Raw genomic sequence first — 18,562 nt, 5'->3', positions numbered from 1 at the left:
TTTAGTTGGGTTCACACTATAGAGAACCCTTGTATGTATTTGGTTGAGTACCTTTCATATTGTGTGTACTCTTATGTTGTATATGGTGTGTTGAGTGTTGAGTGTTGAGTGAAGAAAAAGAAGATTTTCAGCCTCTCACCTTGTGTGTTCTCTATTAGGGTTTTGTGAGTGTGTGTGTGCTTGCAAGAGCTCAAACTCTCTTCCCCACTGCATCACTAGTATATGCACATATAATGTGCACATAACACTAGGGCATGTCTCAATGCAAATAACAATATTCCAAACCCCTTTGGCAACCAATACATGACACATCATATAGGACCACAATGGATAGTTTTTGGTCCCTTTAAGCTTAAAGCTTATCCTTAACGAAAGCATCCTGAATACATCACTACCTGTCATTTTAGCCTGCAAATAACGAATCTTTGACACAAAATACAAATATCCCAACTGCTTGCAAGTAGTATTATCAATGCCCACTAAATGTAACTGAGAAGGCTTCTACCAGTAGATCACTAATAATAAAGAAACATGCAAAGTGTATGAAAAATGGTAGTGTAGAGTGCAAAAGTGTTACTCGCGGGGATGCAAAAATCGATGACAACGCTGACGATGCTTTGAAGCTATTGATGAGCTCAAAGATACGATATTGATGACAATGGTCCTACTGTACACCAAATGTATGCTACTATATTGTAGAAAACGTAATATCGAACAAAGATAGTTTAAACTGTGATGAGTTCCTGCATGTCTATGAAAACCTTAAAGCATGCGAATGAGCCTTGAAACGTGCCTGAAACATGTAAAATTACATTAAGGTAGTTAATAAAACACTGTAGAGTATACCTTCTCCATGGAAGAGAATAGCTCAATCTGAGACAATTAGAAGAGCAGCTCAAGAAGGTATGACGACAAGAGAATTTGCTTTGATACCAATTGTTGGAGTGGAGACAAAGGTAGCAACACACACAACAGGTGCATTGAGAGAGAGAGAGAGAGAGAGAGAGAGAGAGAGAGAGAGAGAGAGAGAGAAGTACAACACTCAAAGTAGATTGATGAGAATGAGCTTACCTTGAGCTTAATGTTAAATATGGAAAGTCTAAGTACTTCGTGTACATACTTGCTTAAGACTAGTAATAGTGGCCTAACCATGAAGTTTGACCAACCTAGTGTGAAAACTAGTCACGCTTAAACATAAGTCAATTTTGACACTAAGAATATAAATTCATTACTTTCCCTTCTTCTCTACTCTTGCTTGTTTGATGGATACATTCTAGATCTGTTTGTTTGTAGGTTTCCCTCTTCCATTAGCTTCTTTTTTCCCAGCCTTTTATGAGAGAGAACCATCGTGAATGCCAATCTCTATTTGTCTCCATTTAGGGAAAGAGAGCTCTTCCTCTATTCCCTTAGCAAGGAGCATGCTAGTGTCACAAGGGAGTGAGGACTTGATGGATGAGCTAACGTACCCACATCAGGGAGTTGAATTGTAGCTCGAAGGCAAGATCTAACGATACATGATTCGGCCAAGGCTAAGGTAAGTTTAAGTTAAGAGACTTCACCATTTCCAAGAATGGTATGATTATGATTTATAAATGGGGTTTTCATTAGATATTCTACTTATCATCCTCTATAATTCCCTAAGAAAACTCTTGTATAATCTAAATACATCTAGCCTTTTTTCCAACCCTTTCTCACTATCAAGAAATCTCTATATTAGCACTATTTATCATCTATAAATTCTCTAAACTATATTGAAAAGAATTTTTTTTCAAAGATTTTAGCTACCACTTCTACCCATCATCCATCCAATCGAAGACGTTAATAGCATCTCTAACCATTGTTGAAACAAATTTCACATAAATTTTCTCTTACATGGTTGAAAATGCTGCGGAGGTCTTTAATTAAGTGGTTAGTATTGGTGACTAAATCTTTGAAAATATTTTAGAGAGGTGACTAAGCCTTTAATTGAGTGGCTAAACCTTTAATTGAGTGGTTGGTATTGGTGACTAAATCTTTGAAAATATTTTAGAGATGTGACGAAGGCTTTAATTGAGTGGCTAGTATTGGTCACTACATCTTTGAAAATATTTTAGAAAGGCTAGACATGAGTAATGTTTCCATCATAGAAACGTGTAAAAAAAAAGCAAGGATTGAAAATAAAAGAGTATGTGTATTAAGACTATAAAAAGATATGATTAACATAATCATATTGGAGGATGTTACCACTAATCCCGTTTGTAAATCACATTAGTTGCTTTCTCACTAATGGAGGTTACTACGGAGTTAGGAAAATCTATTACCATAGGTCGTTAAAAAAAATGAGAGACAAATCTTTTTTTTTTCAATAACAATTTTCTCACAAATTTAATCCGTTCACACTTGTTTTAGGTCCAGGTTTCAAGTTGCGTGGTCGGCTTCACAGGTTCGGTCAGATGCCTTTGAGGTGGTCTTCCACAAAACAAGACAGCTTGGACGCCCTTCCCTAGAGGTCTCTGTCTCTCTCTCTCTCTCTCTCTCTCTCTCTCTCTCTCTCTTTCGGCTATGGCGTCGAAGACGAGTCCAGCCTTCTTAGGGTTTCGCTATTTGGCGTAACAGGGCGTCTGCAACCTCGTTAAGGTTTCGAAATCGGACGGCTGAGGTCAATAAATGGCACACTCCAATCTCAGCCTCCATCATGGTTTTCTTCCTGATTTGCAGATTTCTCGCCCCATTGAGGTGCTCTCTCTCCTTTCTCTCTCTGTACACTATTTTTTGTTGTTTTTCCTAAAAACCTCTCTAGATCAAGCTATGGATTTTTTATTTATTTATTTTTTCTATGGGAGGCTTTTTCATGGTTTTTTAAAATGCGTCTACCTTCCTCCTACGCGTTGCTAATCAATATTTTCAGTTTCTTACATTAGGGTTTCCTTTTTCATCAGTGGGTTTTCTTTTTAATCCTCCTTTTAGATTGTGCTCGGGTTTTTGTCTTCCTTTTAGGTATTGCTCCTGTGTCTTAATTAAGGTCTCCATTGAAGTTTACTTCACTAGGGTTTTCCCTCGCATTCCTTCCAGTACGGTTTCCTTCTAGAAAAAGCCTTCTCTTCTATGTATAGGGTTATCTTTTGGCTGCACCTCCATTATTTAGGCTGGTTACATCACATTCCCCTCTCCTGCGACAGAGGCAGGGAGTTGGACCGTTTATACACGACAGGGAGCTTGGATGGTGAGTGGGGAGTCGGACAACTTTGCCCCTTCGTACCTGGCAGACAGGTAGCTTGGGTGCCCCCACTTAAGGACAGAGGTGGTTGCGTAACTGGTCAGCAAAATATACCAATGCTGTAAGCGTGAAGCTGCTGCTTTTGGGTTATGCTCTTGTCAAGGTTGAGGCCATTGGTGGAGAAGCTATTCCACCCCACTCAAAAATTGGAATCTGTGGCTCACATCAGCCTTTCCAGCTGATTCTAACACGTCAAGCAACCATGGTCCTGTATGTTGCAACCATTTCTCTTCACTGGCCGGCTAATTGGGTCTCTTGCCATCAATCAGCAACATAGGGCACCTCAGTCAGGGCTGCAAGCAAGTGTAGACGAGTAATGTGCCTTTCTTGTCTTGTGCACTTTCTTCAGGCATTCCATGGATTGGAGCGTGTTCCAATTACTCAATGGAGTTTTCTTGGCAAAAAGATGGACGCAAACTCAGGCTTCAACAAGTTTCAGAAGATGGGAACAAAGCTAGGAGGTCAGAGGTTTAACATCATGTACTGTTTAGGAAAAAGCTTGGTTGCAGATGATTTTTGGACACATGCAATCTTGCTATGGTTATAGTGTAAGGAAATCGTAGGTGTAGAGGTGTTGTTCCTGCTCTTTGATTTTTTGATGAGTCTCTTATATTGTGCAGACAGTGGCAATGCATTGCTAAACGGAGTGCTGCTAGCAAGTCACAAAGCTAGAGCTCATCACAGTCAAGGCTTTTGCTCAGAAAAGCTTGTGCGAGAGACTGCCATGCCTCATTTACTGGGATCACTGAAGGATGAGAGCTCAAAGCTTGAAAACTTCTTCAAGAGGGATTGCATTTGTCATATGGATGGTGCATCAACGGTCCATGTAGAGCAGCCAGGTTATGACAAGCACAAAATCTCTAATAGCTTGCAGGGAGCTTCTATGCATGATTCTCACATTATGTTTTAATCAGGGTTGGATTGTGATGGGCAATGCTACACTCGAGAGAAGAATGGGATTTTGCAGGCTTCTCTAGCACGCAGCACAGTCGTCCCTGTAAATTCGGGATTTGCTGTTGATTTCAGGCTGACGCAGCAAGTGGGTCATGCACTTCCACTTGAAATACCTCAAAAGCCACCTGTGCCTTTTGGTTGGTTATCTCTTGGAGTCTGTGGGAATGCCTTGATCATGAGAGTGGGGAGTGATGCCAGGTGCTTTCATCAGCAAGGTTTAGTTTGTGGACGGGTAGATTATCGTGAACGGATAAGGGCTCTGGATATGCTGTATGCTCCTGCTAGCACAAAAGCTTATGACAGGTTAATAACAGGGCTGTAAGTCTCTCTCTCTCTCTCTCTCTCTCTCTCTCTCTCTCTCTCTCCACCAGGGTACTCACTAACACATGCATACCACATGGTCCAAGATGAATGTTCACGTGCATCCTAGCATAACTGTGATTTTAGGAAATGGAATAATGGATTTTGTCATATATTTCATGAAGTGTATTTTCTTGATTTTTTAAAACGTTGCTTATTTTTCTCAAAATAATAGAGACAAAGGGATTCCACAAGGGGACTAAAGGAAGAGAAAGGCAAAAAATTCTAGGAATGAAAAGAGAGAGACATAGCTTTGTAGAAGATTGCACGGCTTAATGGAGACTATTGGATTGGAGAAGCTTGCAAGTACAGGATGTGCATGTACTCAGAGTGCATGTGTCGGAGAGGAAGAACGACTTTGAGTTTCTATTAGCACTATGATATAGAAGTCACAAAGTGTATCAAGCTTAAAGCTTTTTGTAAATCTTAAACTTGTTGCTCGGAAGAGGGTTTGTGAAGATATCTTCTAGGTTGTCCCGTGTTGGATAGTAAAAGGTCGATGTTTTTTGCATAAAGTCTTAATGTCACATAATGATAATGAACCTCAATGTGCTTTGTTGGTGCATAAAAACAAGAAGTATTGGCATGGGCAATAGTAGTGTGACTATCTTTGAGGATAGGTATTGGATCACTCTGTTTATGCTTCATGTGTGTTGACAACCTTCTCGACCATATGCATTTTATCGAGGTTGTGAAGGTTGCGCTGTACTCAACTTCACAAGAGAATCTTGCCACAATGGATTTTTTCTTCTTAAGCGAAAAAACATGTGAAGTGTCCATGAAGAAACTGTTGGGTTTAGGGTTAGATTTAGGTTTAGCAATGAAGCATAGAATGCACTGTGAACAAAGAGAGAGTGCGCTTGCACGATGCTATACATAAATAATGAGATAATGTACAAAGTACTAGAGGTGACCTTTAAAGGTCACTTACTCTTGCACCCAAAGACAATGTCGCAGAGACTCCTAGGGATGGCCACATCTCGAACATGATGCTAGTCTACCTCCAATGGCCAACCACATGCCTACCGCCAAACTCCTATGTCCTCTCACTACACTTTTCTCAGATTAGGAGGCACTAGGACAGATTTCGACCTCCGAAGATCACTCTCTTTTTGTGGCTACTGTCCCTTGAGATTGCCAGTGTCTTGTTGCTGTTGGAGTGCCCTGGGCCTCAAACAATTGAATCCTACGGCCAAGCTGTGTGGTGTTTGCAAAAAATGTGGGATACCTTGAGTCTTCTCCTTGTCTACAGGATCACACCAAGTCCACTCCCTCGGGTCCCACTAGAGGCGTGTGATGGGCCAGCTCTCCCAAATCCATAGACGCCAAAGTCTCTCCTTGGCCATCTTGGCTAGTGGTGGGTCAATGTGCCACTCATGTGAATGGAATCCGATCACCCTCACCCTCTGTAGTGTGCATCCCTTGATGTTTCTCCAAGGGGGGCTCTGATCTCACTAACGTGCCATGAGGTCCAATCAAAAAGGTGACCAAGGCGGAGCTCTCATCCACACCATGAACTGCCAGGAGAATATCATGGCTGGTGAACACTTCTAGCCACTGCGGCGGGATAGGGTCAGGGATCTGGATCAGCCACTCCGGAGGAATGGCACAGTCGATGTCGAGGTTGAATGTGTCCTTGCCCTTGGATCCCAGTTAGTCAACTGACTAAATGCAAACCAATCTCCAAGGGACTTGGTAGGACTTGTGCTTGATCACTCTCCAGGCCACCTTGGCCCGGGCAGGCCTCTCGTTGCTATCAGCCCATAGAAAGTTGTGGATCAACCGTTGAACTTGACCAATGCAGGCCCATGAGAAGGCACAACAAGAAGTGATATACCACATGGTGGCAAGAAGAATCTGGTTTGCCACTAGTACTCAGTCGGCTAAAGAAAGCCTCGCCAAACTCCAGTATAGAAGCTTCTTCCGAATGCTCAAAAGAAGAGGGGCTAATTTTTCTCTGGGGAGATATCGATGCCCACTTGACATCCAAGATAACGGATCGGAGTGCCTCTCGAGATCCATTGGAAAGGCTCAACTGGACGCCAAGTCGGGGCGAGTGAAGAGCCAACCCAAAATCCACACGACTTGTGCCAGTTGATCTACACTTGAGATATGCGACAGAAGATTTCTATCGCCTCTACAAATCTTTGGAGGTTCCCCTCATCACCTGATAAGTATGTTGTTGTGTGCATCTTGGCCGAAGTAGTCGACTCCCAAAAAGTGAAGATGTTGTCTAGAATGCTTCGATCCTGAACAAAATGTCATGTGCATGCACATGTACATGCTAATCCCAACACTAATCCTTGAAGGGCAACAGATAAAGAACCACTTAGAACTAGATTCATGAACTCCACACTGAGGCGTGGGCAGGGAATGACACTGGAGGAACTCAAGAGGCTATTGGCCAGCATTTGTAGAGACTTATTTGAGTTGGCAGCAACATCAAATGAAGGGGGTTTGTCCAAGGACTTGGCTTACTACTGTTATAAGCAAACTCAATTTGTGGAAGATACCTTCCCCACTCTGACCAAGGTCACCGTGAAACGTTTCAGTGTTGAAACGATTTATTTTGGAATGAAACAATTCGAAGTGATTTCCTCATTTTGAGTCATACTGTATACATGTTACATAAACAAAAAATAACACGTCTCACAATTGGTGAGACATCTTATGGCTGAGGCGGCCCTGCATCTCCGGAGGTTTGACAGAAACTCAGTACAAAGGCCTTTGTGTGAATATATGCTCTTATGTGTGTGTGGAGTGCGTGTGTGAGAGCATCTTGATATAGAGTTCTACACCCACTATTGGACACTGATGACGTTAGTGGGGATGTCGTAGTATCTAGTCCATGCTATTCAGAATATCACTAACGATTTCAATAGGTAAGCCATAGCGTGTAAACACGTACTCATACAAGAACTTGGCTGTGGTTCTGGCATCATTTCTAACTGTAGCCTTGGAGTTGATAGTTATATAGTCTTGTGGGATGAGTATATAACATGCACGTTCCTAAAAGGTGAATTTGGGCATGTTCATGGATTCATCTAGGTATATATATGTTTCACAATTGGTGGAGCCGCAAGCACAAATTGCAATAATGTTCAATATTGAATGTTTTTATTTCTTCCTTCTTGACTTTTCAGCTGCCTTGCAACGTTGGACGAAACGTCCATGGTTGAAATGTTTCAATAGTGAAACTCGTTTCACGTTTCAGCAACAACGAAACGTGTAACTTGGTGACCATGACTCAGACTGTCTCTTGGAGACATATGCCCTCGACATATCCTCCATAGTTTGGTTCGCCCTCTCATTGAGACAACAAATCGAGACCCATACAAATAGTGTCTCTAGATTTTCATTGCATGGATAATTGCCAGAAGCTCCTTTTCTTGGGTAGGATACCTCATCTGTGCATCTTGCTCTCAAAGGCTATGGGTCATCCATCTTGAAACAAGGCAGCACCTATTGTATAATCATTGGCATCTGTTTCAACCACAAAAGGTTTACTAGGATCCACAATCTGCAACATAGGTGCTAAGGTGACTAGTAACTAGTTTTTTTAGTGCTCTAAAACACCCATCCAGCTTGTCACTCCAACCATCGAAGGACTTGTCTTGCCCTTCTTGCCACGCACCCCCTTTAAAAGCTGGGTCAAAGGGGTAGCAATCTTGGCATAAGTCTTGATAAACTTCCAAAAAAGCTAGTAAAACCAAGAAAAGATTTCACTTGCCCTTCTTGCTTCGCACCCCCTTTAAAAGCTGAGTCAAAGTGATAGCAATCTTGGCATAAGCCTTGATAGACTTCCTAAAAAAGCTAGTAAAACCAAGAAAAGATTTGACTTGCCTAATCGTTCGTGGAATTGGCCATTCTAGGACCTTCCCAACCTTATCTAGATCAATCGTGACACCATCAACAGAGATGATGTGACCTAGACACAAGAGTTCTTGCTTGAAGAAGTGACAATTTGACTCCTTCGCATACAACTTCTCTCGTTTGAGTATTCCAAGACGACTCTGAGATGTTGTATGTCCTCTTCCAATGACCTACTGTGAATTAGTATGTCATCCAAGGAGGCAACAATTCACTTTCCCAGATATGGACAAAATAAATCGTTCATCATTTGTTGAAAAGTAGTAGGAGCATTGGTCAACCCAAAAAGTAGGACCAAAAACTTAGTGGCCATAGCGTGCATTCTTAGGCACGTCCTCAGGTTTAATCCTTGATGATAATTTGACCATAGATCAATCTTGGTGAAATACTTAGCACCATGAAGATGATCTACCAGGTCATCCATCCTCGGCAAAGGATACTTGTTCTTGAAAATGAGTTTATTCAAGCCTTTGTAATCTAGAGAGAAGCACATGCTACCATCTTTCTTTCCGTGACAGATTAACGGGAGCGTCCCATGGAGACTTACTAGGCTGAATAAAACCTTTATTAAGATAATCTTGCAGCCGTTGAGCAATCTCGTCCTCCTCCTCCTTTTGGCTAAATTGATAAGATTGCTAGGAGACGGGATTACTGCTCAATTGTATGATCAAACGCTTGTATGTACCCTTAGAAAGATTGATCACTCGCCACTTTGGGTAGCTGGAGTGTCTGCACCAAACGTGAAGAAATAAAATTGTGAGTAGAGCCGTTGTCAAATAAAATTCTCATTGGGTGGCCGTCTATAAATCCCTCAGCTTGGAGGAGATCATGCAGACCAAAGGCAGACTCATTAATTTGACACCGTTAGCAGCTACTACTATCTAGATGATGAACTTTAGTAGAAGAGATCACAGCGTTACCTTGTAGTTCCGTAATGTGTATCGAGGTCTTACCCCCGGAAGACTTCTTCTTTGGACAATCCATTGTAGTGATGGTCGAGCTAGTTGCACTTGAAGCACCTTTGCCACCCACTCCTCGGTAAGTGGCGCGGATTTTCTCTTGCCTCTAGAGTGCTTCTTGGGGATTGCGTTGTGATGATTGACTCTCGTGGGACGCTGCAATATGTCCTCGCTTTTTGTCTTTAGAGGGTTTTTGGCTCTTGTGTGAGGTATCACATGCAGCCTCACCACCTCTTTTAACAGCAAGGGTATCATCAATTTTTTTGGCATAACGTAGATGTCGTCGAGAGAATGTATGTCAATGTGGTCTTGATAGGATAGGATCAAGTGTTAGAAGTCATCTCCTGTCTAGTTTTATACACCAGGGCCTTTGTTGTGGGTGTGCCCGCCCTTATGAGGTGTTTTCCCATTTTTCCCCACTCTCCGCATTTTCCCCCTATTTTTTCCCATTTTTTCTGAGGCTTGGGAGGGCTGCCAGATGATGCCGGGAGCACCCCAGTGCTGGCCGACTGGATCTTGATCAGTCGTGGGCTTCAGGGCTGCTGGCCGACTGCCTTTTACCAGTCGTGGGCATCAGATAGCTGGCCGACTGCATTTATGTAGTCGTGGACCTCTTTCTTCAGTCGTGGACACTTTTAGTGCTGGCCGACCCCCCTTCCAGGGGGGTATATATAGGTCCTCAGCCCCCATGCCTTATTTGTATCATTCCTCGGGATCTTCTTGTGTATATAGAGTAGAGTTACACGCCTACATCTGTCTCTCTCTTGTGCTGTTTTTCTGCCTGCGTTTTTGCTTTTGCTCTTGTGTTCCCAGATTTGGTCATCATCTCCGCTGCGTATTCTGACATGGTATCAGAGCCTAGGCTCTAGATAGGTCTTGGGATTTGTGTGAGCAAGAGGGGGCTGTTTTGTGGCTGATTGGTGGACTGTTTTGGGCTGATCGGGAAGAGGAGAAGCAAGAGGAAGGCGGGCTGATTTGCTGGACAGCCACTTGCAGGTATCAGTTCTTCTTTGTTCCGACCCACCCACCCTTTTCAGAGTACATCCCCGCTATGGCAGATCTGTTTGAGATGGCCGAGAGACATGTGAAGATCCCGACACTCCCCACGTTCCCGGTGGACCGTCAGTTGGACGGGAGCAACTACGGCATATGGAAGGTGATGATGGAATCCGTTTTGGAGTCTTACGACCTCGCCGATTTCGTCGTTGTTGGTGTTCCACGGCCGGAAGTAGAGGAAGGGGAGGTACCGTCGATCCGAAAGGACCGAGAGGCCCAGACGCAGATGTGGGATCGCGTCAACGCCAGGGTCCGTTCGTTTATTTTCCTCAACTGCACACCGCAGGTAATCAATCATGTAAAGCATATGACGCTGCCAGAGGTATATGGCAGCATTTGGCCTCACTTTACAACAGGGTATCGCCCATGAAGAGGATCTCCTTGGAAGTACAGATGCGGGTTATGAGCCCTGCAAAGTCGTCGACGATGCGGGAGCATATTAACAAGCTGCAGGCTCTTCAGCAGGAGGTTCTTCAGGCTGGGAAGGAGATATCGTCAGAGGACATGGCCATCACGTTGCTGTCACATTTGCCCTCTTCGTACTCAGCATTCTACTCGTCGTTGATTACCAGTGGCAGGCTCAGCACCATCACGTGGGAGGAGCTAACGATTCACGAACCCTCCTCAGGGTGGAGGTTCGGAGGCCTTTACTGGCCAACGGTCGAAAGGCCGTAACTCGGGCAAGGGGAAGGCTTTATCGGAGAAGTCTTCTGAGAAGATGTCCGACGTTGACCGCGAGAAACTGAAGGCAGAGAGGACCTGTAATGATTGTGGCGAGAAAGGCCACTACTGGAGGCAGTGTCCCAAGCGGAAGACCGAGAAGGGTGAAGACTCCTCAGCAATCATGAAGACTCCGGCTTTTGTGCACCTGGAGGTGATGGACACCGATGCTTCATTTTCTTCAGGCAGGGAGGAGATTGGAGGACTCTCCGCAACGGATACTCGGGATTGGATTCTCGATAGTGGTGCTTCCAGGCACATGACTCCTTCCCGTTCCGGTTTACAGGATCTCTGCAGGCTTTCTGGTCATATTCTTACTGGGGATACGTCCACTATCCTAGTTCACAGTGAGGGCAGGATGGAGATAGTTCCCGATGGTGGCAGAGGGGGGAAGCATTCCTCCCAGGTGTTGTATGTTCCGGCACTTGGTTTTCATCTGTTGTCAGTGCATCAGGTTTGCAAGACTGGCGTACGGGTGAAGTTTGATGAGCATTTTGTTGCTCTCCGGGACAAAGCAACAGGCCAAGTGGTTTGGGAAGGTGGAGTGGAGAATGGAGTCTACAGGCTTTCAACACTCTCTCTCCCCGGTCCTCAAGATTGTGATGAGTGGCGGTATGGTAAAAGCTACTTAGGTGTGGATACGCTGCAGGTGCGGGCTTTCCGAGACCAGATGGTGGATAGCTTACCAGTAGATGGCAGCAGTTGGCAGGAACTTTCCAGTACTGAGGTTGGTAGTTCTTGTGTTAGTGAGTCAGAGGAAGCTGAACAGGTCACTTATGCTCTGATGTCTCGTCGTGTTCGGGACATAGAACTTCCAGTAGTTGAGGATGTTCTTTCCACGGGGACCTTTCGGAAAGCCAGGCAGGTGACAGGTGATTACTTGCAGAAGGAGGTGGTTTCTCCAGGCTTTGTGGTTCCGGATTCAGAGGGGGTGGTTGACAGGTTTCATCAGGTTTCCAGGACTTGTTTGTGCACCGTAACAGGTGTTGATCCTTGTGAGCAGTGTGATGTCTCTGTGACTCAGAAGCTGTATGGTTCATTGATCTGGTTGATGGACACCGGATTGGACGGGAGCTTCCTGATGAGGCAGTTGAGCTCTTGGTTGCAGATGTCTCTTTGTGAGGCAGGATTGCGTTTCCTGTGGTTTCTGCAGCATGCGAAGGATCATGGACTCTTGTACACAGGAGGGGGATTGTTGGATGGAGTCCGACTCCGCGGTTGGAGTGACTCGGTTTGGGGAGGAGATTCGGACACGAGGGGATCTACTTATGGCCCAGGAGCAGTTTTACGGAGCAAGAGGAGGTTGCATGGCAGGTTTGGGCTTTTCCATTGGAGGAACCCATGGTCATCGAGAGGCACTTTTTTCGTGAACAGATCGTTGACATCTTGTTGGAGTTTTGTTCGACGGAGGACAGTACGGTGGACCTCTTCACGAAGTCGCTCTCAGGATTTGCTCAGGCGGCACCCCAGCTTCCAGTGGTTGGTCACACAGCCAGGAGCTGAGAGGGGGTGTTAGAAGTCATCTCCTGTCTAGTTTTATACACCAGGGCCTTTGTTGTGGGTGTGCCCGCCCTTATGAGGTGTTTTCCCATTTTTCCCCACTCTCCGCATTTTTCCCCTATTTTTTTCCATTTTTTCTGAGGCTTGGGAGGGCTGCCAGATGATGCCGGGAGCACCCCAGTGCTGGCCGACTGGATCTTGATCAGTCGTGGGCTTCAGGGCTGCTGGCCGACTGCCTTTTACCAGTCGTGGGCATCAGATAGCTGGCCGACTGCATTTATGCAGTCGTGGACCTCTTTCTTCAGTCGTGGACACTTTTAGTGCTGGCCGACTGCCCTTCCAGGGGGGTATATATAGGTCCTCAGCCCCCATGCCTTATTTGTATCATTCCTCGGGATCTTCTTGTGTATATAGAGCAGAGTTACACGCCTACATCTGTCTCTCTCTTGTGCTGTTTTTCTGCCTGCGTTTTTGCTTTTGCTCTTGTATTCTCAGATTTGGTCATCATCTCCGCTGCGTATTCTGACATCAAGGTACATGGAAGGTTTCATCTATCTCATAGAAAGGAGTCTCTAGGTGGTGTGAGCTTACAAGGAATTTCATGGACATGAAGGGGGTGAGGTTACATATGTAAGAGAGATGTTTGTCAAAGAATTATGCATGGATTCATCATAAATAGATGGGAAACAAATAGTGACTTTTGCCAACCTCATGTCATGTCATGACAAAAGCTATTGGCATAAGTTATAACACTCGAGGCTTGGCTTCAAACTAGGTAGAGAGGTTTCTATTGACTATGCCCCAACTCTTGTGGTGGGTATTAGTCACCAGTGCCCAGGCATGACTCAGGTAGCCTATGAGAATAGTATCAATATTGGTAAGGCATGCGTGAACCTCAGTCAAATGGAAGAACTCTTAGAGAGGATCATTTTATAGTCCCCAATTCTTGTAGGTTGTTGAAACCGGCCTTCAGAAATCCGACAGGCGGTGAAGCAAACACTCACACACAAAACACTTCATCACCCATGAGAACCTGGAAAAGAAAAACAAACAAGGGAGCTAGAATGCTCCTGCTAATAGTACAAGGACACCGATTGGCCCCAAAACGCAGTGGTGCCCCTTGTGGTATTTCTTTACTTGATCAAAATTTGAGTGTAAAGTACAACTTGTAGAATCCTCTACCAATAGGATCCCTCGAAGCTTTCACCCAGGACTTCCAAATAAGAACTCTCGTTATTACAGCATAGCATTCCATGGAGAAGGCACACATGTACAACACCTCCCTGCTAGAAAAGGTCTTCTCCATCGCTACCATGGATCCCACAAACCCTTTCCCAAACAGCAGTAGCACTGTACCAAACCATAAGTCCTTCCTATAGTCACAGCGTGCGTGTAACCTCGAGAAAACGAGAACTTGTTCACATGAATCCAGACTCCAGAGACATGCTTTCCTCACGAAACCAAAGACCTGTATCTGATAAACCATAGACCTGTATCCCCAATACCAAAGTCCTGTCTCCTCACGAAAGATCAATGTCCTGTTTCCATAACAGATAAATCCTCATATGCATCATCCAATCACGATGCCAAAAACTCAGAGAGAGAAAGATAGAGGATGTGTCAAGCCATCCCTGAATACACATAGGTCCAAGACGAAGAGTAACACACATCTCTTCCAAGAACATCTTTCTGTGCATATATAGCCTGATCCTGTGTATCCAAATCTCGTAAACAAAACCTGCTTGCGAAGAGAGAGAGAGAGAGAGAGAGAGAGAGAGAGAGAGAGAGAGAGAGAGAGAGAGAAACCCCTTGGCTGTTATCCCCTTGGTGCCTCCTTCAGCTCACCTTCTTCCAAGAGAGATAGAGAGAGAGAGACCCACGCTGACTGCTTCCACACATGCAACCACCTGGCGTAGAGAGCCTCCCATCTGATCCTCATTTGACTGCCATATTGTCTGTAGAGAAACTCTTGTTTGACGATTGCCTAGATGCCTATTGCTGACAATAGTCCTTAAATATGGTCGCCTGGTTGCTTTTTTACTTGCTAGTAACCCATGCTCAACCACCTAATCACCGGCCTAGTTGCCCATGTGCAACAGCACCTTGGTGTAGGCCATGTGCATTAGCGCTTACCAACGCCCAACAGCAGCAACTCATACATGCAAGTATAACAACGCCCAACGGCCAACAACAGCATCAGTATGTCAGTAGCATCATTAGTACGGCAGTATCAGTATCAACCAACAGTAGCGGCAGCGGTACCCGGCGGCGCGGCGCGGTGGCTCTGACGGCAAACTGTACCAACGACGGCGGCACGGCATTGTACTCGGCGGCATGGCTCTGTACCCGGCGGCGGTGCCCGACCCAGCGGCGGCAGTTTCGACTCTGTACCGGGCGGTGGCACGACGGCTTTGGCAGCGGTGGCACCTGCACCCGGCGGCGGTGCCAGTACGTGACGGCGGCGTTGCAGCAGTAGGTAGCTGGTGGTGGCGGCACGGTTGTACCCTGTGGCGACGCGGAGGCAGTGGCTGGCGGTAGTACCCGTGCGCCACACCATCTCCACCTTCCACACGGCAATCACACCCCTACTCGCCACCCTTCGCCCTCTTTAAAGAAACAAAGCGCTTTTCATAAAAATGCCAAAAGCAGCTTATCAAAAACGCATGCCTTCAAATAATATTATTAGGCCTTTAAGTCATCAAAGGTTTAAAAACCTTAGAACTTTATAAAAATCTCTTTTGTTTCCTTTCACACTTGGGCTGGCCACTAACATGGGTTTCCTTTTCACATTCAGCTGATTCCTGTCCACACTGTGCGTCCCATGCCCGTGCCCACCTGCTTGTTGTCCAGAGGGAAAAACACAGGCTCGTAATAGTTGTAACAATCATGTATAGTCCCAGCTCCTCCAAAAAGCATGTCTCTACATAGTTTCCGGTAAAAAGTTCTTATTCCTACTTTTTGGCTTTTCGTACATCGAGCTATGCCTATTGGAATCAAGTGAGGAAGGACTCCTAAACAGAGTCTTGAAAAGCTCTTCACTTTGACTGTGATTCTCTCCGTGACTTGCACCTCATTTCCTATGTAAGTTGCAGCCTGTTGAAAGAATGGGTACTATGCTGTGATACCCACAAAGAAATGCTGCAGCCTGCAAGAACTGTACAACATTGTATATGGACAACAAGCATAAAGGAGAAAAGAAGATCATTGTTGAATATCACCAGAAAAGGTAGTGCATCACGTGGAGCAGCATGAGGAAGGTCCCGTAGATGTTGCCTATCATTGCAGAAGCTGAAAAGAGAGAGAATAATGATGCTAAGCCTAGCCACCTTTATATAGGTGGGAGAGGAGCTAGTAGAAAATCAGAGGAATGGCCGACTATGCAAAAAATGCTGAAATAATGTCTAAAAATAGGCAAAAAATATGTAGTGCCTAGATGCATATGCAAGGCTTCATATGGAGCCAGATACAAGCATGAATGTGCATGGGAAAGTCCATCTGGGGATGAAATAATTTCCAACACCTCCTCTTCAGCACCAGATGGGTGGAACAAGTTCGGTACGTTGCAAAAAAATCCTCCAAAGAGTCTGAAGGAACAACCTCCTCGTAAAAGGCACAAAGCTCGCGAAGATATGGTACATCCGGATACCGAGAAGGTCTCCAGAAGAAGCCACGAGAAGATCGAGAAGATATCGAAGACGAAACACCAGGATCAATCTGGAGAGAGAAGCCCTCAGGAGATGGAACCATAGATGGCTCCGAAAAATGTGGTACCTCCTGCATCTACAGCAAGTATCGGGACCGAAGTAGAATCCTCCTCTGAAGGAGGAGGAAATGAAACAACCGCTGGAACAAATTGATCATCAGTGATAGCTGAATTTGCCAGGCTCGAAGTAGGGATAGGCTCCAAGATAGTGAAAGATGCCTCCTTTGAAACATAAGAAGGAGAAGCAACTACCAGGAGAGAAACCGCCAAAGTAGGAAGCTCCAGAATGTGAGGATACAAAATCATCCACCTGCTCTGTAGAAGAACCACTATCCTCCTCTGAAAGAGAGGAGAGAAAATCTGCAATAATAGCATCATCATGAAACAGCACAAGAGAAGGAAGATACTCATCCAAAGGGATTAAAGGAACTGATAAGGTCTCTGTCAGAATTTGGGTAGAGGGAATAGGTATCTTTGAAGAGGACACCTGTGTACTGTGAATAAGGAAAGAGAAGAGAATCCCCGAGAGGGGAGAATGGTGATCTCGAGAAGCCATCACCTCCAAGACCCCAAGCCTCCTTTAGAAAGACTAGAAGAGAGGGTGGGTGGGAGAGGAGAGAATAGAATGATGTGGTAAAGGCTGTAAAGCAGCTATGTAGAAAGAAATTGCAGCACTTGAGGGAGTCCCGAGTGAAAACACAGCTCCACAGGAAAACGCAGTTTACTGATGAAGAAAACGCAAGGAGCAGCATGAGGAAGGTCCTGTAGATGCTGCCCGTCACTGCAGAAGCTGAAAAGAGAGATAATAACGATGCTAAGCCTAGCCACCTTTATATAGGTGGGAGAGGAGCTGGTCTGAAATAATGTCTAAAAATAGGCAAAAAATATGTAGTGCCTAGATGCATATGCAAGGCTTCATATGGAGCCAGATACAAGCATGAATGTGCATGGGAAAGTCCATCTGGGGATGAAATAATTTCCAACACCTGCAAGGGCAGGCTGCCACCAGACATGACTCAGGTAGCCTATGAGAACAGCATCAATATTGGTGAGTGAGGCATGTGTGAACCTCAGTCAAATGGAAGAGCTCTTAGAGAGGATTAGTTTGAGTCACTCATCCTGTTATTGTTTTGAGCAAAAACAGACAACAATGGAAAATCAACGAAGCTGAAGGCGAGTAGTTTGATTGGAGGTGGTCTGGGAAACACAGTGCCATTGTCTCTGCTGGATTCGTCTTCTTTTTGATCCTGCTTGTTTGTGTTCCTTAAGCATCCACAATGATCTGCTAAGCAAATGTTTTCTTGTTGTTCTTTGACAAGTTCAGAAGTGGGAACACTTTGGAGGTTATGGCTCAGGAACCTGTATCTGTGCTTCAATCAACGGCCACAACCACCACTAAGAAGTAAGTTCACTTGAGTCATACAGTTGTCGTTAATCCTGTGGACACAAACAACTCTCATTCTCTCCACGTTTTTCTGAACATGGACAATTCTGATTCTCTATACATGTTTTGGGCAGCCGGCTGGCCAAGCTTAGAGGAAAGAGCAAACAAAAGAAACATGGGAAGACGGCCACACTGACAAGGGACCTCTTTGAAAGAAGCTCATTCCACCTCTGTGAAGTTGTCTTTTGCTATCCGTTCATGAGTCCCAATTCAGTGGCTTCTAACTTCCAACGCCTTTCACAGGAGAGCTTGAGAGAACTAGTGGGTGTCATAAACCAAGTTGCTGTTGGGCTGGCTGGTATGGGTGTTGCCTTGATGCTCTTTGTATCTTCGAGAATGCTTTCTATCAATGCAGCTTTTGACAAGCACAAGATGGTCAGCTTGGCAATCGGAGTCGGGCTTGTCTCTCTGTCTTTGGCCATAAACAGAGTTGCAGATGTTGTGAAATGCATGGCAGATGCTTACAGCAGAGCAAGAGCACCAAGGAAAGAGCACTTAATCAGGCTTCAGAAAGAACTGCAGGGTGTTGCGCTTAATGCTTTCCCTCTCATAGCCATGTGTTTGATCAGGTTTGGCTAATATGTGCATTTTGGTTGCAGTGTTATTTGTATACACATGCCAATGAAGGTGCTCATCGCTTGTTGATCATTCACCTTGTGACCTGTGACCCTATAAAAGTGCAGACAGGGAAGGTGGGTGCTCTTATTCTATATGAATGGCATCTAGGTATGTTGAGTTGA

The 18,562-nt window shown here is 45.0% G+C and overlaps 1 protein-coding gene across 3 annotated transcripts in view; it reads left to right on the top strand.

Annotated features, from left to right (window-relative positions):
• Positions 1-2,412: 2,412 nt before the first annotated feature.
• Positions 2,413-18,562, top strand: part of LOC147604929 (uncharacterized) — a 16,367-nt gene continuing 217 nt past the window's right edge. The window contains exons 1-7 of one of the 3 annotated variants that reach the window (XM_086794141.1): positions 2,413-2,488; positions 2,596-2,715; positions 3,606-3,717; positions 3,877-4,095; positions 4,171-4,528; positions 17,703-17,780; positions 17,897-18,562. The exon at positions 17,897-18,562 is cut by the window's right edge and continues 217 nt beyond it. In XM_086794141.1, coding sequence (XP_086650267.1) covers positions 2,647-2,715; positions 3,606-3,717; positions 3,877-4,095; positions 4,171-4,528; positions 17,703-17,780; positions 17,897-18,401 — 1,341 coding nt within the window. In that variant the 5' untranslated portion in view covers positions 2,413-2,488; positions 2,596-2,646 and the 3' untranslated portion in view covers positions 18,402-18,562. Of the gene's footprint in view, positions 2,489-2,523; positions 2,716-3,158; positions 3,467-3,605; positions 3,718-3,876; positions 4,096-4,170; positions 4,529-17,702; positions 17,781-17,896 lie in introns of those variants that run through there. The other 2 variants (XM_086794142.1, XM_086794140.1) reach the window with 2 other exon arrangements.

The sequence above is a fragment of the Cibotium barometz genome, chromosome 60, assembly GCF_041138505.1.
Source record: "Cibotium barometz isolate CiBa-2024 chromosome 60, ASM4113850v1, whole genome shotgun sequence".
Taxonomy (NCBI): domain Eukaryota; kingdom Viridiplantae; phylum Streptophyta; class Polypodiopsida; order Cyatheales; family Cibotiaceae; genus Cibotium; species Cibotium barometz.
This window is presented reverse-complemented; position numbering and strand designations above follow the sequence as displayed.